This window comes from Lampris incognitus, chromosome 4 (genome assembly GCF_029633865.1).
Source record: "Lampris incognitus isolate fLamInc1 chromosome 4, fLamInc1.hap2, whole genome shotgun sequence".
NCBI lineage: Eukaryota > Metazoa > Chordata > Actinopteri > Lampriformes > Lampridae > Lampris > Lampris incognitus.
Genome location: NC_079214.1, coordinates 33,977,910 through 34,003,172, shown reverse-complemented (window position 1 = coordinate 34,003,172; position 25,263 = coordinate 33,977,910). Strand labels below are relative to the sequence as shown.

General features: G+C 42.8%; 1 protein-coding gene across 1 annotated transcript in view; it reads right to left on the bottom strand.

The window, feature by feature from the left end:
* The window catches only part of LOC130112029 (SH3 and multiple ankyrin repeat domains protein 2-like), a 195,137-nt gene extending 192,571 nt beyond the window's left edge, over window positions 1-2,566 (bottom strand). Inside the window, exon 1 of the mRNA XM_056279335.1 lies at window positions 2,267-2,566. Within this exon, the coding sequence (XP_056135310.1) occupies window positions 2,267-2,566 (300 nt within the window). The remainder of the gene's footprint in view (window positions 1-2,266) is intronic.
* Between the last annotated feature and the right edge of the window lie 22,697 nt (window positions 2,567-25,263).

Below are 25,263 nucleotides of genomic sequence, written 5' to 3'. Positions count from 1 at the left end.
GTTCAACATATTTCATCAATTAATCGAATGTGCCACCTTGCATGCAACAGCATTGATCCACCTGACACCTACGTAACTGTCCATGTACTTAATTATTTAGAAGATCTGCGCAGATCTGTGTGACCGTGGAGCCTTCTTCTGTTGAGACTTTTCCATGAGCGGGTAGTCATGTTAATCAGAGCATCAACCATCCAACCTCCACTTCACCCCCATCCCGACAGTAGGTTTATACATCAACCCCCCACATAACGCCCACTCAGCGCTCCCACAACACTGCACCATGTCAGGGGAAAAGACCACATGGGCAGCAGAGCATCTGGTCTGAGCTCATTCAGTCAAAGGCTTTGTGTCTAATCAAAATAAGAAAAAAAAAGCCTTAACAAGCCTCTTCAAACACATGTTCACTTTCCAAAAGCTTGGCAAGGCAACCTGAGAAATTATATGCAAAACTCACTTATGCATTTTTCTAAATCATTCCCATCATTCTATGCAATGTTTAGCCAGTTAACTTAGAACCAGTTGATAACCAGCTAAATGTGCTGACCAGTATCTTTAAATTAATGGTTGGCATCTTGTAAAATAAGTATAGAATGAGTTTATGCATATTGTATTATAAAGTGTATCATCATCCCAGGCAAAAACTGTACTCTGTCTAAGACAAATTCATAGGTAAAATGGGTGAGAGGCCACCCCACTACCTGTACAAATAGTGCTAGTGTCTGTTCTGTTCTATTCTATAGGACGCTGCTTGGCATTCCTCTCATCACATTTTATTTTGATATATCTTATAAATCCTAAAATTTTTGTTATCCTGGGTTTTCTTTTTTTTCTTTTTACATGGTGATGCTGGTCGCATGGCTTGGGTCCTAGGCTGTTCTGGTGGCGTCTGGACACTGCTTGGCAGCCTGTGCATCATATTCTTCGTAAATTTTATAATTCCATTATAATTCTGTTATCCTCTTTCAGTGTTGTATTGTGTAAATTGTGTAAACACAACATCCATTGCACGTTGTCTGTCTTGGGAGAGAGATCCCTCCTCTGTTGCTCTCCCCGAGGTTTCTTCCTATTTTTTCTCCCTGTTAAAGGGTTTTTTTAGGGAGTTAGTCCTTATCCAATGAGAGGGTCTAAGGACAGGATGTTGTGTTGCTGTAAAGCCCACTGACACAAATTTGTAATTTGTGATATTGAGCTATACAAATAAAATGGACTTGACTACTCTATTCTATTCTATTCTGCCTTTGCAAACACAAGTTAACAAATGGTAATTTCTTAGAAAAAAGATTCTCTTTGTCCCACAAAACTGCAAAATTAAACACGTAAGACTATACCCACTACTGGACAGTATGGGGCTTTGACCTGCTTCATTTCCGACCTGGGTCGGTTCACCCCTCCTTAGATGATCTGGTGGCTTCACACTCCCCCAAGATCACCATATCGATACCGAACTTAGAAAGGACACCTGCTCGACATAGTCCATTACAGCACAGAGCTCCCCAGCTCATTCGAACCACCAACCTCAGCCTCCCTGTAACTTGGATTACAGATACGTGCCACAGTGCCGCCACCCTGTGATGGCCTGGCGGCCTGTTCAGGGTGTCTCCCCACCTGCCGCCCATTGACTGCTGGAATAGGCTCCAGCATCCCCATGACCCTGAGAGAAGGATAAGCGGTTAAGACAATGGATGGATGGATGGATGGATGGATGGACTATACCCTCTGATATAAACATCACTAAAAGTGGAGCAGGCCAGATGTCTGGCCCATGCCAACATATTGGCACTAATGTACCTGTCATAACATATGAAATAAAGTGCGCATCATGTGAAATAAAGTGCGTGCTGCTCTACTTTATTTTGACCTCACCCCACACGGAACACGTGACCTATGGCGTAGAGCGCACGTAGACATACCCAACCAGTTCTCATTCCCTGGTCATCAAATATCAACGGTTTTGTGTTTTTGTGTTGAGAAATGTTGAGGATATCACTTAAAGAAAACCTTAAAATGGGAATTGACAGTGAGGAAAATACTTCTGGGCATTAAAGCTTCTTATAATGTCACAGTCAGGTTAATATTGAAATGAATGGATGGCTGGAACAGTTGCTCTGAGTATCCAATATTGCCAAGGATGGGTTTACGTTGAAGTTAGTTGAAATTCTCATACAGACGCTAAAGGGTGCCTTGTGTTTCGGTATCAGGCACCAAGGGGCATGATGAAGTGTCGGTATTTGACGATCTGGGAATGAGAACAGGTTGAAATACTCACTGTCTGTTGAAGGTCGGGGATAATGACGCGGATGACCAGCGAGTGTGTGTGGACGTCGTCCATGAGATTGGGCGCTGGCTCAGCGGTGGCTCTTATAGTCTCATAGATGGTCTCCTCGCGGGAGCTGTCGGATGCAGAATCGTCAGTGTAGTCAGAAAAGCTCTGGGCCATCTCATCCTCACTAGAGGTGGGGCTCCGGGGCATAGTCAGCAGGCCAGGCAGATTCAGCTGGGAAAAGACATGAGACAAAACCACCTTGTTAGCTGAATACTCAGTTCTGTGTGTATTCCCGTTATTCATTCATTGACCCCACATGACTCCTAATCCAGAGTCATGGGGGGCTGGAGCCTAGCCTTAGCAAGCATTGGATGAAAGATTGGACTGGCCAGGACATGACGCCATTCCATCAAAGGGCCCACATGCACAATTGTTTCCAAAATATCACATCTAAAGGCAATTTACAGTGTCCATTTTGAAAAGGGTCACCTGGAACACACCCAGGGAAAACACATTTTTAAAGAAGGGCTTTTATTCTGCTGTAACATTGGTTTTAAGCAGTGCTATACATACAAAAGTGTTTTATGACTATTGAGTATGATTGATTAATCCAGCAATCATCATCATCATCAAGTCATTTCTGTTGCATTTACTTTGAAAATAATTAGCCAAACATTTCTCTAAATAAAGGAAACTGACAACCAAAGGCAAACTGTTGGATAATTGTTCAAATAGAAGACAGCAAGTATCAGTTTGCACAGTACAAATCAGAAACAGACACATAGCAACATAAAAAATAATAATAAAAAAAACAGGTTAAAAGAGCAACCAGCGTGTGAGCCATACAAATATAAGTCGTATTTATCTCACTAATAAAAAAAAAAGCTTTGACATTTGGTCACAATATCTCAATTTGAATTATGGGTTGGATTTCTCTGGCACCCTAAACGTAATCATTTCTTACGATCAACACTTCACACAAAGAGCTTATCCATTCCTCATTCTGGAGCAGCTGGGAGCGAGTGTTTGGTTTGATGGGGAGAATCGCTTCACTCAGAAAACCAATTGAGCACAAATAGCATATCACAAGCTTTAGGGGTCATTTGAAATCAGCCAGGCTGACTTGGATGCGTTTCATCAGGGAGTCTTCGTGGCACTGACAACCCCTCATATGTTTCTATTAACCCACATGCTCGTCTTTGTGTGTTGACGTTTACGGCAACGATTGTATGGACAATGGTTTCTGGGAATGTTGGATGAGGGTGTCCATTTCTCTCAGTTCTTAATGTGTTGTTGGACAGCAGGATAGATTTTCTAATATCTTTCCAAAGATTACTTTTCAACCTTCAGACTTGTAGTTTTTTTTCTGTTTGTAATACTGAGCTGAGCTATCAGGTTTTGTTAAATTGGGCCGTCTTCAGGTATGAGACTACTCATTCAACAGCGTAACTCAATAACAGGTGTAAACCAATGTGCATTCATAATTTTCTTTCATTCTCAGAGACTTAGTTCCTGGATAATGGAATGTTTTGTTTTTAGGGAGTTGTTCCTTATCCGATGAGAGAGTCCAAGGACAGGACGTTGTGTTGCTGTTAAGCCCACTGGGGCAAATTTGTAATTTGTGATTTTGGGCTATACAAATAAAATCAACTTGACTTGACTTTTGCATATTTCCACTAATGCATCCTGCCATGGGCTTCCCAGCACACATGCACATGTGCGCATGCACGCACGCACACACACACACGCACACACACACACACACACACACACACACACAATCACCTGCTCGAACAAGAGATTTCTATGATTGATGCTTATATCCAGAGTTGATTACCAGTTTCCACGAGCTCACGATCAATCAGTAACTGTCCATAGCAACCAATGGCTGCTGCCATGGAGGGGCAGGAAAGGAAAAGCAGAAAAGAAGAGTAACATTGAGACAGGAAGATATGCACATGCTCACAAACATGCATATTTGCAAGGCAAGGCAAGTTTATTTGTATTGCACATTTTGTTCATAAAGCTGATTCAAAGTGCATTTTTTCCATAATTCAAAATTGTCTTTATTTATTTTGAAGCAGAGCAGCATATCAGAGCAGATACAGATTGCCATCCCTTAACATAAAAAATAAAACCATTGACATGAAAAACGTACGGGCATTAATTAAAGTGTTTACATTCTATTGTAAGTTCAGTTTAACATGCGACCAAAACTGAACCCACGTCTCTGTGGCTTTTCCGTCCACTATAAATTCTTCCCAACATGAGCTAATATGAGGAAATCTTGATCATTTCATCAGTCCATTCCTTCGTGGGTGGGACACCTGGGGTTCTTCCAATTCTGCAGTAACTCTTGCTTGCAGCTGTGATAAGACCAACTTTTAAAATATTGAATGTGTTATTCATCATATTAGTGTGGGTGAAATAGGGTTATCAAATCAGTTTCAAATTTATCAGCCATTAATTATGGCGTTTAATATTTTATAATTAAATTACTAGAATTGATGGAATAATCCAATAAGTCTCATAAAATTATTAAACACTATTTTTGGTGTTGAATATTTAATAATTAAACTGCTAAAACTGATGGAATCAATGCTGCACCAGTTGGGAGTACTTTAATTGGCAGAGGATGTTGTCAGTGAGTACCGTCACAAAACAGGCAGGACAACAGCTTAATTCATCCATAAACCCATCCAAGCCGCTTATCCTGAGTAGGGTCGCGGGATGCTGGAGCCCATGCCAGCAGTCATCGGGCAGCAGGCAGGGAGACACCCTGGACAGGCCACCAGTCCATCACAGGGCATTTCAATTAAAACAATTAGGAATCAGGAACACTTTATGTCATTTCACTTCATGCACTTGCATACATGAAATGAAACAAGCCCCCAGCCCACAGCAGTACAACACAAAGACAAAAACATCCAAAAAATTCAAGAACACACATATCCAAACTAACATAAATCACTGTCTAAGGGAACGAACGCCAGCCAGGATGAATGTTGGAACCGTCGGTCTGCATGGGCTAGCAGTCCTGTCAGACCGCCCTCGGCATGTCCTCCTTGGGCGCAGCTCCAGGCAGCGGCCATGGTTCCCGGGCCCACAGGATGAAGCAGACCAAGCTCTCCCAGCTGATCCAGCGACAGCTCTCCCAGCCAAACACCCTCGACACACCTCCCCACCCTCCTCATGATGACATGAAAAACACCACAGTCAACGCCAGGTGAGGCTGCGGCCAGACTGCTCTCGGTGTTATCGGAACTGTACACCCAAGGTACATGCGTGTCCTAACCGACCTCAGTTCTATACACACACCCTTCCCTTGAGAGCACGCCTACTGGCCTCTCGTAGTATTACCTATAGTATAGGCTCACCGCCATATTACTGTGTATATGTTCAAACCCATAAACTACAGGGGAGACGTAGCGTGTGGGAGGACCACGCTATTCCCCCCAGTTCCTCCTCCCTCCTGAACAGGCACCCTGACCGACCAGAGGCACTAGTGCAGTGACCAGGAAACATACCCACATCCGGCTTCCCACCCGCAGACACGGCCAATTGTGTCTGTAGGGACGCCCGACTAAGCCGGAGATAACATGGGGATTCGAACCGGTGATCCGTGTTGCTAGGCAATGGAACAGACCGCCATGGTACCCGGACGACTAGGAAAGCCTTTAGTTCCAATCTGTAGTATAATATTAAGGTGAAAGCATGACTGAATTTGATTTAGCACATAACTGAATTTCAAGTCAACTCACTTTCAAATAAAATACTTCAAAATGTTAACTAAAGGTGCAAGAAGATACAATAGAATACTCGCTCTCAATTTGTTCAACATTTTTAGAAGAAACCATTTCAAACTTCTGACAATTTAGCTTTGCCCTAAGTGGTTCTGAGATAATTTATGAGAACTGATTTTTTTTCCCTCAGTTCAGACGAGAGATAATTTAGGCCGATTTACAATCTAATGACATTAAACGGCACAAGGGTACTGACATGACAGTGGTTTTCATGACACACCACCATTGTAGCATTTGTCTAAAGATCAGCCTCATTGATCTGATTCTGTAAAAAGACATTGTCTCCCTTTATAACTAACGACAGCCTTTTTTTTTCTTAAATTTTCCTTAAAGACGAAGTCTTGCATTCTGTAGCCGGCCCTACTTTCAGAGGTAGTTTTTGTCAGACATGGTGGGTGTGTGTGTGTGTGTGTGTGTGTGTGTGTGTGTGTGTGTGTGTGTGTGTGTGTGTGTGTGTGTGAGTGAGATGGGTGGGGAGGATCGCATTGTTGGTTCTTGGACCTCCATGTTCACACACCTAGCATCCACTGCAGTTCAGGAGACTCTCGAAAACCAGTATACATTTTGAGACTGTCATACATGTTTTTATTTCCTCTCATTTTGACTATTGTAGCTTCCTTTACGCAACTTCCTTCCTTCACGCAAGCAAGGCGGCAGGCCTGGATGGTGTTAGCCCCAGAGTGCTCAAAGCCTGTGCCCCTCAGTTATGTGGAGTGCTTTACCATGTCTTCAACATGAACCTTAGACTTCAAAGGGTCCCCATGCTGTGGAAGACATCCTGCCTCATTTCTATGCCTAAAACACTGCATCCCAGGGACGCCAAGGACTACAGACCGGTAGCATTGACTTCACACATCATGAAGACTCTGGGAAGACTCATCCTGGAGCAGCTTTGGCCCACGGTCAAGCCACACTTAGACCCCCTCCAGTTCGCCTACCAACCCCGACTGGGAGTTGAGGGTGTCATCATTATCCTACTTAACCGTGCCTACACCCACCTGGATAAGCCAGCAAGCACTGTGAGGGTCATGTTCTTTGACTTTTCCAGTGCCTTCAACACCATCCGGCCAGTTCTACTGGGTGAGAAGCTGACAGCAATGCAGGTAGATGCCCCTCTTGTGTCCTGGATTGTTGACTACCTTACTGGTAAACCACAGTATGTGCATTTGCAACACTGTGGGTCAGACAGAGTTGCCAGCAACACTGGGGCTCCGCAGGGGACAGTCTGTCTCTCTTCCTTTTCACCCTCTACACCAAGGACTTCAACTACCACACAGAGTCTTGCCATCTTCAGAAGTTGTCTGATGACTCTGCTATAGTCGGATGCATCAGTAAGGGTGAGGAGGCCGAGTACAGGGCTGTGGTGGGAAACTTCATCACATGGTGTGAGCAGAACAATCTGCAGCTCAATGTGACTAAGACAAAGGAGCTGGTTGTTGATCTAAGGAGGGAAATGACACAAGTGACCCCTGTCTACATCCAGGGGGTCAGTGTGGACACTGGAATACTACAAGTACCTGGGGGTGTATATTGGTCTGGGCTAAGAACACCGGTGCCCTCTACAAGAAGGGACAGAGCCGTCTCTACTTTTGAGGAGGCTGAGCTCCTTTAACATCTGCCAGACAATGCTCAGGATGTGGTATGAGTCTGTGGTGGCCAGTACTCTCGTGTTTGCTGTTGTGTGTTGGGGCAGCAGGTTGGGGGTAGCAGATGCAAACAGGCTCAATAAACTGATCCGCAAGGCCAGTAATGTTGTGGGGGTGGAACTGGATTCTCTGGCGGTGGTTTCTGAGAGGACGACGCTGTTGAAATTATGTGCCATCATGGACAATGTCTCCCACCCACTCCATGACATGCTGGTTGGGCAAAGGAGTACTTTCAGTGATAAACTCATTCTGCCAAAAAGCACCAAAGAGCACCACAGGAGGTCATTCCCGCCTGTGGCCATCAAACTTTACAACTCCTCCCTCAGACTCAGACTGTCAGACACTCTGAGTTAATGGTCATTAGACTGGCCCTGCCGGGTTTTGTTTGTGCAGCTTGTTGTGTGCTGCGGTAGTGCAGTATAGATAGGATGTTATGTGCACCATGCTTGTTGATATATCTTGTTCTTATTTCTATTTCTTATTTTATTTGTATTTCTATTTATTTCTGTTTCTATTTTCTTATCTTGTAGGTTTTTAGTTGTTAGAGCGTGAGTGTCTAATAGAACCCACATTTCCCCTCGGGGATGAATAAAGTATTCTGATTCTCTACACGTACGTAAGTAAAGTTTTATTTATATAGCACTTTTAAAAACACAGTTACAAAGTGCTTTACACTCAATCCACAAAAATTCGAGTAAATACATCAAATCAATTGAATGAATATAAAACATGGCACAGGGAGTAACATCCATCCATCCATTATCCGAACCGCTTATCCTGTTCTCAGGGTCGCGGGGATTCTGGAGCCTATCCCAGCAGTCATTGGGTGGCAGGTGGGGAGACACCCTGGACAGACCAAGCTAAAAACAAACCAAAACAGAAGGCAGGGATGGGGATCTATAAAAAGGCTTGCCTAAAATGATGGGTTTTTAGAAGCCGCTTAAAACAGTCAAAAGAGTCAGCAAATCTAATGGTTTTGGGAAGATTACTCCAGCGGCTTGGGTCTAAAACTGCAAAGGCGTGGTCACCTGTTGTTTTGCAGTTGGAGTGAAGGATGGATAAAAGACCGAGGTTTGAGGATCGGAGTGGTTGAGAAGTGAGGAATGAGAAGATCAGAAATGTAACTGGGGGCAAGATCATGCAGTGCATTAAATGTAATCAATAAGGGGTCCGCGGTGGCGTAGCGGTCTAAGCATCGGCTTGGTGTCGATGCAGTTGTCCACTGGGGACTGGGGTTCGCGCCCCGGTCTCGTCAGATCCGACTATGGCCGGACTCGATGAAGCAGCGATCATTGGCGGCGCTGTCTTCGGGAGGGGGGCGGAGTCGGCCTGTGTTCGTCATGTGAATGCGTCTCTGTGTGTGTCGGAAAAACAGTGGTTCGGCTTGGATTCGCCTTGTCACGAAAGTGGGGAGGCGTCTCCTTCGAGACTGCCGGCCGGAGAGATGCAGTTGGCGAACGCATGCAATACAAGGGTGGGTGTTTGAATTAAAATAGGGATCAATTGGCCACTAAATTGGGAGAAAAAAGGGAAAAATCAGAAATAAATTTAAAAAAATGTAATCAATAAGATCTTATAGATTATTCTGCATTTTTTTGAGAAGCCAATGGAGGGATGCAAGAATAGGGGTAATATGGGACCTACAGCTAGTTCTTGTTAGCAGTCTAGCAGCTGCATTCTGAACCAACTGTAGATGATTTAAAGTAGCTTTGTTGAGGCCAGAGTAGAGGGAGTTACAGTAATCTAGATGGGAGAAATTAAAGTGTGAATTATCCATCCATCCATTATCCAAACTGCTTACCCTGTGAATTAACATTTCAATATCCTTAAAAGACAAAATGTTTTTGATTTTTGCAATATTTCTTGGCTGAAGGAAACAGGATTGGACAAGCTTAGCAACATGGTGATCTAAAGACATTTGACAAAGATGAAACCAACATTTTTAGCGGTAGGTTTGATGTTTGAATGAAGTGGACCAATAATCTGAACCACTGCAGTGGCAAATTTCTCAGGACCAATTAAGAGAACTTCAGTTTTGTCAGGTTTTAGAGGAATTGACTGGGATGAGGGCCGATGATTTGGCTTTGCAGTGGGGCGGCAAGCCACCTGAACATTGCTAGCCACAGGAGGTGGGGAAGCTGCGGTGTCGGCAAACATCACTGTAGGAGAGGGGTTCAGAGCAGGATCATCGGCTGGGTGGACCGAGGTACCATCAGATAGTGTCGTGTAGCGGTTAGCGAGAGGGAGAGGCAGCTCGTCTGAGTCTCTCTTAAAATCGCGGAACACCACTTCGGCCCAGGATGACTGGTGGTTAGGTGTCGAGCAGGAAGCAAGCCGTGGGCAAGTTGAGGGGTCCACAGAACTTTGTCCTGGGTGACTGCACTGAGGGAGGCAATCCATTTGGATTGCCCACAAGCAACATCCATGAAGCTGGGCAAAAGGGAGTCTTTCTTCTGCAGTTCATCAGAAAGATGTCGAATATCCTCTATATAGGTCAGCGATCTTTCTGTTGGTTTTCTTGAGTAGTACACAGTCCTCACAGGGCAAAGCTGAAATCATTGTATTAGTTAGCTTAGCTACCAGGCTAAAAACAAGCCTAGCTAAGCAAGTAGTCAGAATAAAGAAAGTGTAATCAAAAAAAAAAAAAAACTCTTTTTTACAAGTGTGCTTATTCACGATTTGTGGTCTGAATATATCATTTATATGTTATTACTTTATTTATTGATTATTTTAATTATTTTATGTCATTTTATTGTACCTTTGTTTTTCCTCAAAGTTTTTCCTCGTAAAGCATTTTAAGTTTGGTTTAAAGAGTGCCATGTAAATAAATCTATTATCATATTATTACAATTATCACATTATTATTGTAATTCCATTATTGTTCACATTTCACTTTTGATTTCTGTTTTGTTCATCTATCATTTCCACATTCCACATTCTTCTTCATTTATTCAGTGGTATGATTGGAAAATATTTTCTGAGAGTCTTAAAGTACTCGAGTGAGTACTCAGAGTTCGTAAGTGTCCATGGTGAATTTACTTTGAATTGCATTGAGTTGTGTGTGTCTGAGAGGAAACAAGGAAATAGAGAGAGAGAGAGAATTTTTTCAAAAATTTTAAACAACTGTATCATACATAAAACAAAACCTCAACAATGACATATCCATTTCACAACATCAAACATAAGCAACTCCTTTACATGAAAACATCCAAAAGGGTCTTTTTTAAAAAAGTGGTTCAAGTCACATACTCCCAAAGGGTTAAAAAAATAGTATGCAAAAACAGAATTAAATACCTATTGCCCTGAACCGACTGAGCAAATGGCTGTCGTGAAACACCATTGTGCAATAAATTAATCTAAATTGTTCATTAGGGTAGATAAACTGAAATTTACTCGGACTCTTGCCTTCACCCTTGCGATGAACAAAAGAAGTAAATCTTCCTCTGGACCATTATTAATTCGACTTTTCCTACTTTTATAAATAGAAAACTTAGCTTGTCCCACTACAAAATTTAAAAGTTGCCACTTTTCTGCATCCTTTCTCTTGTACCCAGCACCAAAGATATAAACAGTTTCATTCCATTTTTCAGTACAGTGTGAGGATATGGTCTGGAGAGCTTCAGAAAGCACCCGAAGAAACACAGCAGCCTTCTTTCCTGTGGAAAAGTTTGTATGACAGAAATAGGTTATATACGCAGAGCACCTGTTCAGCTGACAAATGGCATTAGTAGACTTCACTTAGTAGAGCATAGTGAGCAGGTAACTTGAGTAGAAGTACACCACTGAGCAGAATTAGATTCATATCATTAAAAGCTGGCTGGTTTGAGGTTAACAGTAAATGTGACAATAAATTAGGGACGCTAACAATACTAAAAGCCTTCTTTTTTTCCTTTTTGTTTTTACAATGATGTTAAAATTTCCACCAATAATGTTTTCAGGCAAAGAATTTAACATATTTTATAATTTCTCAAACATGATTTTCAAGCTGGTGTTTCTCAAAATTATGTGACACCAAAGTTAATTAGGCTAACACAATACACCTCCTTTTAGTTGGGTGCAAATATAAGTGCGTCCATAGCCATAGGCTATGAATACGAATGCCCACACATGAATGTATGAGAGGTCTCTAGGCCATAATTCAGCTACACTCTCTCTCTCTCACACATTACCAATCTCTCTCTCACACACTATCAAAACTCTCAAACACACACTATCATATCTCTCTCACACGCTGTCAAACACTCTCAGTTTGGTAGTGTGTGCGAGAGAGTTTGATATTGTGTGAGCGAGGGTTTGATATTGTGTGAGTGTAGCTGTTAAATATGGCCTAGATGGCATCTCATACAACATACCATGACTCTGAAACTGGGGGTAAGGCTTCAGCCTCACACACACACACACACACACACACACACACAGCACAGTGGCTCATGGCTACACAGTTATCAGTTTTTATGGATGATTGGCATGGAGAGTGAGAAAAACAAAATAACTCTGGGCTGGATAGTACTCGTGTCTGTTTGTGGATGTATGTGTGTGTTTCTGTGCTCTGTGTATGGGACTGAGATAAAGAGGGGCAAAGATCGATATAAACGGATAGAAACAGAGAAAGAGTGGCCAGAATGAGACGTGCAGTTTTCACCCTCATTCTCTTTCCTCTCGTGTATTTATTAAAAGATGTTTTCATATTCACTGCCCTCTTACCCCTTTTAAGCAAATTCGCGTGCATGCTGAGAGAAGGCGGCGGGCAGCTCTCTACCACAAGAGAATGTCAAGCAATGCCTGCTCATAAAAATCAACACTCCCAGAGCATTTACCCACTATATTCAGATGCTTTATTGCTTGCATAGATGAGTGAGTTTGAATGTGTGTATAGATAAGGTGTCGATGTGTTCATGTGCCCGTGTGTCAACTTATGTGGTATTACTAAAATAAATAAATAAATAAATAAAAAAAAAACCATCTTCGGTTTGACTCACCTAGTGCGTCTCGCAAAAAACACTTTTATGAGACAAATGCCAACCGCTGTCTCGTCATCAATGGCGAAGCTCGAGCCTCGTAAAACACACAGACAGGCCACTAGATGAGCCAAGAGGTAAAGGTCACCTCTGACACTGATGCTGAGCTCAAGAGGCCTGAGCAGAATGTTGTTTTCTCAAAACTAAGATGAAGATGGGTGAGTACCTGGAGCCAGAGCATTGTGAAGAAGGGAAATAGTCGTCCTTGTCCGCTACAAATCCACTTGGGTCAGTGGTGTCACGTGTTCATTCTTTTTCATGTGCTCTTTAAATCCTGGACAGTTAACTAGTCCGCTTTTTTTTGGTTTTTTTGCCTGAGAACTCTGCTCTGCCTTCTTTCCAGACAGAAACATGCACAGACTGACAGAAAGACAAATGCCCAACCTATGCATGGAAACTCACACACACACACACCCACACACACACGTGTATGAGTCAAGCTGCACTATAGAACATGTTGTACACAATAATATGGCCAAAGCACACGTGCAACTTGACACATTTGCAGATACACAGAGACAGACAGAGAGAGAGAGAGAGAGAGAGAGAGAGAGAAAGAGAAAGAGAGAGAGAGAGAGAGAGAGAGAGAGAGAGAGAGAGAGAGAGAGAGAGAGGGTTGGGCAATATGTTAGCCATTTCCCCCCACTATTTGGGACTATTTTGGTTTGAAACCAGATGCAACCGGCAAGCCAAAAACCTGAATGATTTACCAACTTTGCAAACGGGTAGTGCCGGCAGAAGATTCTAACACTACCAATTTGCACGAACATTAATGTGAATATCTAATTTTACTGAAACATTACAGCCTATAGGCCATTCTTCTTTAGTTAAACAAAATAAATAACCTTGAGATCTTTGCTAAGCAATAAGCTGTAAAGACAGGTTGAACAGCTGTCCGACACGATTGGAAAAAAAAAAGAAAAGTCCAGAAGCATCAGAGGACACTTCTGCTTGCGGCCTCAAAATGAACAAACAGAAGGGGAAAAGACAAGATATGATTTGTGACACATTTAAGGAAAAGAAGAGAGATGAGTAGAGAGGTGTCCGAGTATATTGAGGCAGATGAGGCGGGCGGCAGCAAACAGAGCGTTTGCAGTTATGCACACCTTAACTGACCCTGTGATGGCCTGGCGGCCTGTCCAGGGTGTCTCCCCGCCTGCCGGGATAGGCTCCAGCATGCCCGCGACCCTGAGAGCAGGATAAGCGGTTTGGATAATGGATGGATGAATGGAGGATTTGTGAATCATGAAATATGATTTATGAATCGACGCTGCTTTTCAGCACCAACTGATCGGACAGCAACCACTAAAAATGGCTTAACTGTCATTTAGTCACTGCCGTGTTTTGTGAGACTCGTAAATCAGTGCAACAAGAACTTGCATACGGCCCAACTCCAACTGCCAGTTCCTACTCACGCACACTTTGGATTGCACTTTACAGGTGAATTATTTACCAAGTTGAATTCTCGAGGAGGCAGACCATTAAATTAGCAAAATAAAAGGTCAAAAATCACCCAAAAAACAATTGGCGATTGCCGATATATTCATTCGATCACTCTAGTCTGACACCCACACACACCCCATATTCTGTAATGGACAACAGTGGAGAGGAGAAACCATTTATTGGGCTTGACTTCTGTGAAATTCACAAAAGAAGCACTGTGTGGAACAGATGCTGGGGGAAATGCCGTTGGTGTCAAAGAAGAAATAAGCCTGCTTATGCTGCACAGATAATTTTTCTTCTAACACGTTTTTGTTTTTTTGTGCATCACTGAAATGACACCATGTTGGCGATTTGAGTTTGATTGATGTATGGGCTGTGTATGTGTGTATGTTAATGTATGGTTTCGTGTGAGACAGAGATGTGAATGAAGAGTTATCAATGATGGATGTTTAAACTAACAAATAGCCTTTAAGGTGCATGATTGATGCCCACCTTCCTTCATTCTGTATCAAGACTTTCTAAAATATAGCTGAGTGCACCTTCATGGGAACGTCATTTGATCTATAATGGGTACTCTCACATGACTACATCAAGTTGTGACCCAAATCAATCAGTCATCATCCATCTACAGTATCTATTTTTTGGTCTATTACTATGCCTTTGCATGTAGACACAAGTGATGCACACTATCCATCAAGTTTTCAAATAATGTGGGCTCAAACCATGCAAATTGCTTGCTTCAGGAAGTATGTTTACTGTATGGAAATCCCAGAAAGAATCAGTTCATCTGGACACAACGTTTTAGTGGGAGAAATGTTTCATCACTCATCTAAGTGACTTTTTCAGTCCAATCGTCGCTGGTTTTGGTTGTGACACGACTGTGCCGGTTTCAGTCGTTATGCAATTGTGTTGTTTATAAGGTTGGGGATATACAGTGCATCCGGAAAGTATTCACAGCCCTTCACTTTCCCCGCATTTTGTTATGTTACAGCCTTATTCCAAAATGGATTAAATTCCTTTTTTTGCTCATCAATCTACACACAACACCCGATAATGACAAAGTGAAAAAGGTTTTGTAGATTTTTTTGTAAATTTATTAAAAATAAAAAACTGAAATATTGTATGTACATAAGTATTCCCACCCTTTGCTATGACACTCAAAGTTGAGCTCAGGTTCATCCTGTTTCCACTGATCATCCTTGAGATGTTTCTACATCTTGATTGGAGTCCACCTCTAGTAAATTCAACTGACTGGACAATATTTGGAAAGGCACACACATGTCTATATAAGGTCCCACTGTTGACAGTGCATGTCAGAGCAGAAACCAAGCCATGAAGTCAAAGGAATTGTCTGTGGACCTCCGAGACAGGATTGTATCGAGGCACAGATCTGGGGAAGGGTACAAAAAAAATTTCTACAGCTTTGAAGGTCCTGAAGAGCACAGTGGTCTCCATCATTCATAAATGGAAGAAGTTTGGATCCACCAGGACTCTTCCTAGAGCTGGCCGCCCAGCCAAGCTGAGCAACCAGGGGAGAAGGGCCTTGGTCAGGGAGGTGACCAAGAACCCAATGGTCACTCTGACAGAGCTCCAGCGTTCCTCTGTGGAGATGGGAGAACCTTCCAGAAGGACAACCATCTCTGCAGCACTCCACCAATCAGGCCTTTATGGTAGAGTGGCCAGACGGAAGCCTCTGCTCAGTAAAAGGCACATGACAGCCCACTTGGAGTTTGCCAGAAAGCACCTAAAGGAGTCAAAGACCATGAGAAACAAGATTCTCTGGTCTGATGAAACCAAGATTGAACTCTTTGGCCTGAATGCCAAACGTCATGTCTGGAGGAAACCAGGCACCTCTCATCACCTTGCTAATACCATCCCTACAGTGAAGCATGGTGGTGGCAGCATCATGCTGTGGGGATGTTTTTCAGCAGCAGGAACTGGGAGACTAGTCAGGATCGAGGGAAAGATGAATGGAGCAAAGTACAGAGAGATCTTTGATGAAAACCTGCTCCAGAGCGCTCAGGACCTCAGACTGGGGCGAAGGTGTACCTTTCAACATGACAACGACCCTAAGCACACAGCCAAGACAACGAAGGAGTGGCTTCGGGACAAGCCTGTGAATATCCTTGAGTGGCCCAGTCAGAGCCCCGACGTGAACCCCATTGAACATCTCTGGAAAGACCTGAAAATAGCTGTGCAGCAATGCTCCCCATCTAACCTTACAGAGCTTGAGAGGATCTGCAGAGAAGAATGGGAGAAATACCCCAAATATAGGTGTGCCAAGCTTGTAGCTTGATACCCAAGAAGACTTGAGGCTGTAATCGCTGCCAAGGGTGCCTCAACCAAGTACTGAGTAAAGGGTGTGAATACTTATGTACACTACTCAAAAAAACAAAGGGAACACATAAGCAATGCAATGTAGCTCCAAGTCAATCACACTTTTGAGATATCAACCTGTCCAGTTAGGAAGCAACACTGATTTGTGAATCAATTTCACCTTTTGGTAAATTGTCTAATTTCCACCAGGTGGAAATTAGACAATTTGCAAGACAACCCCTATAAAAGGAATGGATTTGCAGGTGGTGGCCACAGACCATTTGCCTGACCTCATCTTTTCTGGCCGATCTTTGGTTAGTTTTTCATTTTGCTAGTGCCCTCACCACTAGAGGTGGCATGAGGCGGTATCTGCAACCTACAGAAGTTGCTCAGGTAGTGCAGCTCATCCAGGATGGCACATCAATGCGTGCTGTGGCAAGAAGATTTGATGTGTCTCCCAGCACAGTGTCCAGAGCATGGAGGAGGTACCAGGAGACAGGCCAGTACACCAGGAGACGTGGAGGGGGCCGCAGGAGGACAACAACCCCGCAGCAGGACCGCTATCTGGTCCTTTGTGCAAGGAGGAACAGGAGGAGCACTGCCGGAGCCCTACAAAACGACCTTCAACAGGCCACTAATGTGCAGGTTTCTGCTCAAACAGTGAGAAACAGAATGCATGAGGATGGTATGAGGGCCCGACGTCCACAATTGGGGCCTGTGCTCACAGCCCAACACCGTGCAGCCCGATTGACCTTTGCCAGAGAACATCTTGGTTGGCAGATTCGCAATTGGCGCCCTGTGCTCTTCACAAATGAGAGCAGGTTCACACTGAACACATGTGACAGACGTGAGAGAGTCTGGAGACGCTGTGGAGAACGTTCTGCTGCCTGCAACATCCTCCAGCATGACCGGTTTGGCGGTGGGTCAGTGATGGTCTGGGGAGGCATATCCTTGGAGGGCCGCACAGACCTCTACGTGCTAGCCAGAGGTACCATGACTGCCATTAGGTACCGGGATGAGATCCTCAGACCCATTGTCAGACCATATGCTGGTGCAGTGGGCCCTGGGTTCCTGCTCATGCATGACAATGCTCGTCCTCATGTGGCCAGAGTGTGTCAGCAGTTCCTGTATGTCAAGGGCATTGATGCTATGGACTGGCCTGCACGTTCCCCAGACCTGAATCCAATTGAGCACCTCTGGGACATCATGTCTTGTACCATCCGCCAACGCGATGTCGCACCACAGACTGTCCAGGAGTTGACCGATGCCCTGATCCAGGTCTGGGTGGAGATCCCTCAGGAGACCATCCGTCATCTCATCAGGAGCATGCCCAGACGTTGTAGGGAGTGCATACAGGCACGTGGAGGCCACACACACTACTGAGCCTCATTTTGAATCGTGTTGAGGAATTTCCACAGAAGTTGGATCAGCCTATGATCTCATTTTCCACTTTGATTTTGAGTATGATTCTGAATCCAGACCTTAATGGGCTAATGATTTTGATTTCCATTGATCATTCTTAGGTTATTTTGCTCTAAACACATTCCTCTGTCTAATAAATAAAGATTTTCAGCTGAAATATTTCATTCATCGAGGTCTATATTGTGTTTTTAGGTGTTCCCTTTATTTTTTTGAGCAGTATACATGCAATATTTCAGTTTTTTATTTTTAATAAATTTGCAAAAATTTCTACAAAACCTTTTTCACTTTGTCATTATGGGGTATTGTATGTAGATTGATGAGGAAAAAAAAGGAATTTAATCCATTTTGGAATAAGGCTGTAACATAACAAAATATGGGGAAAGTGAAGGGGTGTGAATACTTTCCGGATGCACTGTATATCTGCAATCAGCTAAGACTGATGACGAGACCCATTGCCCTAACGTCTGTGGTCATGAAGTTCTTTGAGTGACTGGTGTTGGCCCACCTGAAGGAAATCAAAGGCCCTCTGCTCGACCCCCTACAGTTAGCCTACCAAGCAAACAGGTCAGTGGAGGATTCAATCAACATGGGGTTGCACTACATCTTCCAACACCTTGACTCCCCAGGGTCATACGCAAGGGTCCTGTTTATGGACTTCAGCTCAGCGTTCAACACCATCGCCCCAGATATCCTCCACTCTAAACTCACTCGGCTCACTGTTCCAGCCCCATCTGCCAGTGGATTAAAAACTTCCTGACAGACAGGAGGCAGGTGGTGAGGCTGGGGGAAAATCACATCCAGCACCCAATCAGCACTGGCGCCCCCCAGGGATGTGTGCTCTCCCTTCTACACTTCTCCCTCTACACAAATGACTACACCTCAGGTGACCTGTCTGTTAAATCCCTGAAGGTTGCAGATGACACAGCTATCATTTGCCTTATCTGGGATGGTGATGAGTCTGCATATAGGTGGGACAATGATCAGCTGGCCCTCTGGTGCGGCCATAACAACCCGGAGCTGAATATGCTCAAAACAGCGGAGATGACAGTAGACTTCAGGAGGAGCCCCCCCCCCCAACACTGCCCCCCCACCATACTCAACAGCACAGTGTCTACGGTGAAAACCCACAGATTTCTGGGTTCCACAATCTCCCAGGACCTAAGATGGGCATCCAACATAGACACAACCATCAAAAAGACCCAGCAGAGGATGTACTTTCTCCGCCAGCTCAAGAAACTCAACCTTCCTCAGGAACTGTTGACTCAGTTTTTCACTGCAATAATCCAGTCTGTCCTCTGCACATCCATCACTGTCTGGTTTGGTTCAGCCACCAAACAGGACAGTGACAGACTACAATGGAAAGTTAGGTCTGCAGAGAAAATCATTGGTGCCAACCTGCCCTCCATTCAGGACTTATACACCTCCAGACTCAGGAAACAGGCAGGCAACATTACTGTAGACCCATTATACCCTGGTCACAACCTGTTCCAACTCCTCCCCTCTGGCAGATGCTACAGAGCACTGTACCCAAAACAACCAGATATCAACACAGTTTCTTTCTGTGGGCTGTGATTCAAATGAATGCTTAACACTGTCAATAAATCCAACCATTTTGCATATACTTTACTGTACATTGTATGCATTCTTACCTGGATTATTGAGCACGCATAAAGACAACCCAATTAAACCAATCACAGCTCTTGTGGCATCTGTGTAGCCCGCGGCTATGGTGTTGCCTGTTGCAGAGCTACAAAGACAATGCCGCGCCCGCCAGATAGTCACCATGACACAGAACCATAAACTAGACATAAGGGGGTACATTTTGTCTACTACCTCCCAGCCTTTTACCCAACCTGTTTGATGGTCTTGTCCATGGTCCCAACAGTTACTCCTTATCATCTTATTCGTCATAAGAAAAAACACAACCACAACACTTCACCATTTCGGTTGTCTACCTATAATATAGTACACCTGGACCCTAGAACACTATCAATTCTTTAATATTCTCTTAAAACGGGTGCAAATTTTGTTATGCTTGTAAATTTGGCTCCTCTATGCCCAGTGTTACATTTTACACCTAATTACACTTTATGTGAGGCCTTGGTCATCTCTGCAGAGTGCAGACTGTATGTCATATTGAATCTTTTAGTGATTATTGGTGGAACTAGCCTTGCAAAAAAAAAATGAAAAGGTAAAATTGTTTTTTATGTTTTATTGCAATAGTGTCAGCTGCTTACAGGTTCATTTATATAACCCATTTAACATTACAGGCCAAGCTTTACTGTATGAGTTATTACTGCATTATTATTGAAAGCTTTTTAATTTTATTGATGGGATATGGTAATTATCAGTGGCATTGGAATTACATCAAAAATATTATTTCATTTGGTTTTGAACTGGTTCTAGTTTAGACCATGCCACTCCTGATTTAAATCTGAATACAAATACAAATAATTCAATCATTCCAAGAAATACAGGTCCAATGCAACATACAAATAATATCCCCACCACACACCCCTGTCCTACATCAAACTGTTTCTGTACACTGTTGTATTCCGATATTGATTGTAGAATTGATAGATTATGGGGGCATCCGGGTGGTGTAGCAGTCTATTCCGTTACATACCAACACGGGGATCGCCGATTAGAATCCCCGTGTTACTTCTGGCTTGGTTGGGTGTCCCTGCCGACACAATTGGCTGCGGGTGGGGAGCCGGATGGCAGCGGCGGAACTAGAGTTTTATACAGGGGGTGACCAAGGCTAATTCGGGGGGTTCATAGACCATCACAGAAAATTAGTGTTTCACCCTAACCTGGCATCTAATGAGCATGAATGAATCCTATGATTGCTGATTAGAGATTGAAGTGATAATTCACTTAGTCAGCAACGCAATCCATTCGTCACTCTGTTTGACTTGTTGAGTGACAACCGATTTTTATGCATGTGGTTAGCCTGGCATGCGGCTGAAATGATTAAATCTATTGGAACAGTTAACATGGAAACCCATTCGGCCATGTTAATGTGCAAAGCCTGTGTGCTATTCAGAGGCTGTGATTCATTCCCACGTGGTAATAATGGAAATGGTTATGTTAGGTGCAGGAAAATAACTTTGTAGTTTCCCGTGACCATTCCACTGCTGTCGACAATTCATTATCTGCATACCGACTAAGGTCTGTCACTGATCTGCTTCATGTCAATAGTCTCAAACGGCCCATGGCAAATCTTTTTGTAATACACGTGTGAATAAGTTAATCGTTGTAAGTCACATTTCGGTGGCCTTACGCATACGAAATAGGTAGCGATTGTACAGAAAACGGCTTGTGTTCTATTGTAACAGGTGTCTGAAATTCAGATTTGACCAGAAATGTAAAGTGCTTTGAGTGGCTGTTGCAGCTAGAAAAGCCCTATATAAAATGCAACTTGATTGATTAGCCCAGAGTTCTTCAATGTGGCACATAGTGTGGTCCACTAGGGTTACTTCACTAGAATTCTTTAACGTACTATGAATAGCCAGTGTCTCTACCTCAGAACTGTAGCTCAATTTCTTTGTCACACACACACACACACACACACACACTACTGTACTCATATACTGGAGAAACTTAGGTAACTCTGTTTTCATAAATATATAATCTGGGTCTATAAGTGTTCAACATCCAAAATATTTTCAGGAACTAAAGCTCAAGCACCAAGGAGATAAGATAGCATTTGTGTGTGACATAATTTGCACAGTTTATTTATGAAAGTAAATCAAAAAAAAAACAACACTGAAATCTGATGTACCAGGTATGACCAACATGTACAGACCTCTCTGATCCACCCAAGACAAACAAGGTTTTTTTTTCTGTGAGTGAAAACACATGATATGCCTGCACAAAATATTATCAAGCAGAAATGGGCTTGCAAAAGAAAAATAATGTTGGTGCCCATCAATGTTACAAACTTAAACAATGTTCCCTGCAGTTATTGCAAGGTTGTTTTTATTCAAAAACATGGGCAGAGCAGGAAGGAGGCTGTTACCAGTGAATTTCTCGTTTTTCTACGGCAAGCGGTTTAGCCCCAGTGCTTAGCCCACCCAGCCACACCCACAGTAGCCAATAGCTATGAAATCATAAAACCACACCTACCTTTCGGTTGTAATTCAAACCACCCGTGTTAAAAATGTGCCCAGAAACAGCATGAAAGTGTCTCTTTAAAACTTATTTCAAAATGGTGCTTTCGTCGCAGGTCTGCCATAGTTGTGTCAGTCGCTTGCGTAACTCGTGAGCTGTGGAAATATTCTCTCTTATCCTCGATTTGAAAAAGGTGCCTGTCGGATGTCAAAATAAATGCTTCTTTCAACAAGAGGTGAAATTAGATGTCAATCGGCATCAAACTGCCAGTGATAGACAATGAAATTTTAGGGTGGCACCCGGGGTGGCCAATTAGATATCAGGGGTGTCCAGTGCCACCCCAGACACCCCTCTGGCTCCGCCACGGTCGGATGGGGTTGTATGTCCTGGTTGCTGCCCTGGCGCCTCCTCTGGTCGGTCGGAGCACCTGTTCGGGGGGAGGGGGAACAGCGTGATCTTCCAACATGCTATGTCCCCCTGGCGAAACTCCTCACTGTCAGGTGAAAAGAAGCAGTTGGCGACTCCACATGTATCAGAGGAGGCATGTGGTAGTCTGCAGCCCTCTCTGATCGGCAGAGGAGGTGGAGCAGCAACCGGGGCGACTCTGAAGAGTGGGGTAATTGGCCAGATACAACTGGGGAGAAAAAGGGGGGTAAAAGCCAAAAAAAAAAAAATGATAGATTACCTATCCAACAGAAGCGTCGCCACATCATAATCATGTTTCAATGCTTTTTGCTGCTCGAGTTGTAATGTTTTTGCTGCTGCACCAGTTTCCATCCTACCTAATCAAAAATGTAAACAGTAGTTAACAGAGTGTCTCCAACCACAGCCATGGTAAAGATTAGTGTATCACTAAGGGTGATTGGGCTTTTGCTGTTAGAACCCCCAAGCTATGGAACTCTCTTTCTATTCAACAAAGACAAACCAAGTCTCTAGCTTCGTTTAAATCTCTTCTTAAAACTTTTCTTTTTATGAAAGCTTTTACAAATGTTTATTTGTTTTTATTTATTCATACTGTTTTCTTTTACTCTTACTTTTGTAACTGTTTTGATTAAAAAAAATTCTTCACTTTTGCTCTTATTTTGTGGTTTTCTTCGTTAGTGCTTTTATTTTCTCTTACAATATTTTTTTGTGTTTCATTTTTAACAATTTTATCCTGTTCTGTGAAACACTTTGCAAGCTTGTTTAGAAAAGTGTTATATAAATTAATTTTATTATTAGTATTACATGACCCGACACCATGGTCTAGATGGATAAAATAACCAGTCATTAATGGAGAAAAATCCTGGATTTCAGCTTTAAAACCCAGCCCAGATGTCCAAACACACACAAGATCACTAAGGAGAGAAAAAGAGAGAGATAGCTTTCTTCTTTTTTTTCCATTTCTTACAGCTGTAAACTCTCAAAAATGTGTCCATAACTACACCAATTCCTTCTTCCTTGGGCATATTCTTTCGATATTCGGGGCCACTCTCCATTACTTTATGTACTGAAATTGGAAAAATTAGTATCACTTTCAGTTTTGATAAAGTCATCGACTTGCGTATCTGAGAGGTTGCATTAGAGGATACAGGAGGCTTGCATCTGTGAGCCATCTCTCCTCTGTTATATCATCTCTGGAAACCTTCCAATGCAGATTTTTCTAAAGGTTACCTTGTACACCCTTCTGACCCTAGCTATGGGGGAGGGGGGTCAAAGTTCAATTGTCTAGCAACAGAGGAGGATCCTAAAGATAGAAAACTCCATTGTCTCTATGGGTTTAGAATTGGAATTAGCCTTATAAAAATGTTTTCCAGGTCATTCCGGGACAGAGCATTGTCACTTCTGATGAGATGTGACACCAGTGCTTCACTGAAAGGGATATTGAAAAGCTGGTTTGTAGTTTAAAGAGTCAACAGATGAAGTCCTGCTGTGTTCACCAACAAAAAATACCCACGTATGACTGGTTGTGATCTGACTCATTTGTAAAAATGACACGATGTCCCTTCCATTACACCATCGACCCCTTCCGAGATATATGCATCGACTCTGAAACAGTTATATTTTTTCTTTCGGGCTATGTATGATGACAAAAGGACCTTTTGATTCAAAATATTACCAAAAAAAACACAACAAAAAACGTGCTGCTTGTGTGCACGGTTCACATCAGCCTCCTTCCTGTTGTGCATGCATCAGTGACAGCCCTCTAGAGATATGATCACATCATCAGGTAAAACCACACAAAAGACACCTAATCTACTCTTCAATGAAGTTTTTTTTAATTAATAGGACATATGATTTATCAATAAAGGAGAGGGACTAATCATGTGCGCTCACTCGCATTGTATGTTGATCCCAAGAGGTGAACAGAGGTAGCACACAAGTAATAAATACAGCTATTATTAAAATCATTGATCTTAATATGACTATATTTGATTACTTATCCCTGAACAAGGATGTGATAATTCTTACTGAATTACCGTTGTTATTTTCATTTACTTTTCATTATAATGCCCTCCCTGCACCACATGCAACAGCAAGTCTGTTGGAGAGCTTTGAGACCAAGTACAGACAACTGCATGCTGACTGAAGTTTTTCAGAACAAATATGTTCTCTCTATGATGCAACAGGAGCTGCTGAGACTTAAATAAAGCTACAATCCTGTAGATTTACATGCAAACAAATGTCCAAGAGAGAAACTAAATATCCATGCCATGAACCCTCCTGTAGTTTGTTCACTCTAATGGTGATTGTCAGGTACAGTTTTCTGGGGAATAACTTCACAATTTCAGCGTAGTAGTCAAATCGTCATTGTTTCGTCAATGTGAAGCACTTCCCGTGTCTAGAAAAGCACTATATAAATGTAATGATGACGATTATTATTATTATTAAATGCAGAAGAAGGTAGTAAATAGTGAGTTGGAAGCAAAAGCAAAGTTATTGTTAATTTAGCAGATACCACAGCTTGTAGAAAACCTTCACCATCACAAACTCCAACATCAATAACTACAACCCAGGTTCAACCATATTTTTTTGTTTGGCACTGGGGAATCTGCTTAGTAACTTAAACAAACAACATTCTTAAAGATTGTAAGTTTAAATGAGAAAAAAAATGTTAATATCATGTAAAAAACTTGTTTAACTTCTTTGCCCTGTGGAGGTTTAGCCTAGTAGCTAATTGGATTCCTCAATATTTATGGACAGGCTCTGGAAAAAAAAAAAAGACCCCCCCACACACACACACAATCTCCATCAGCGCA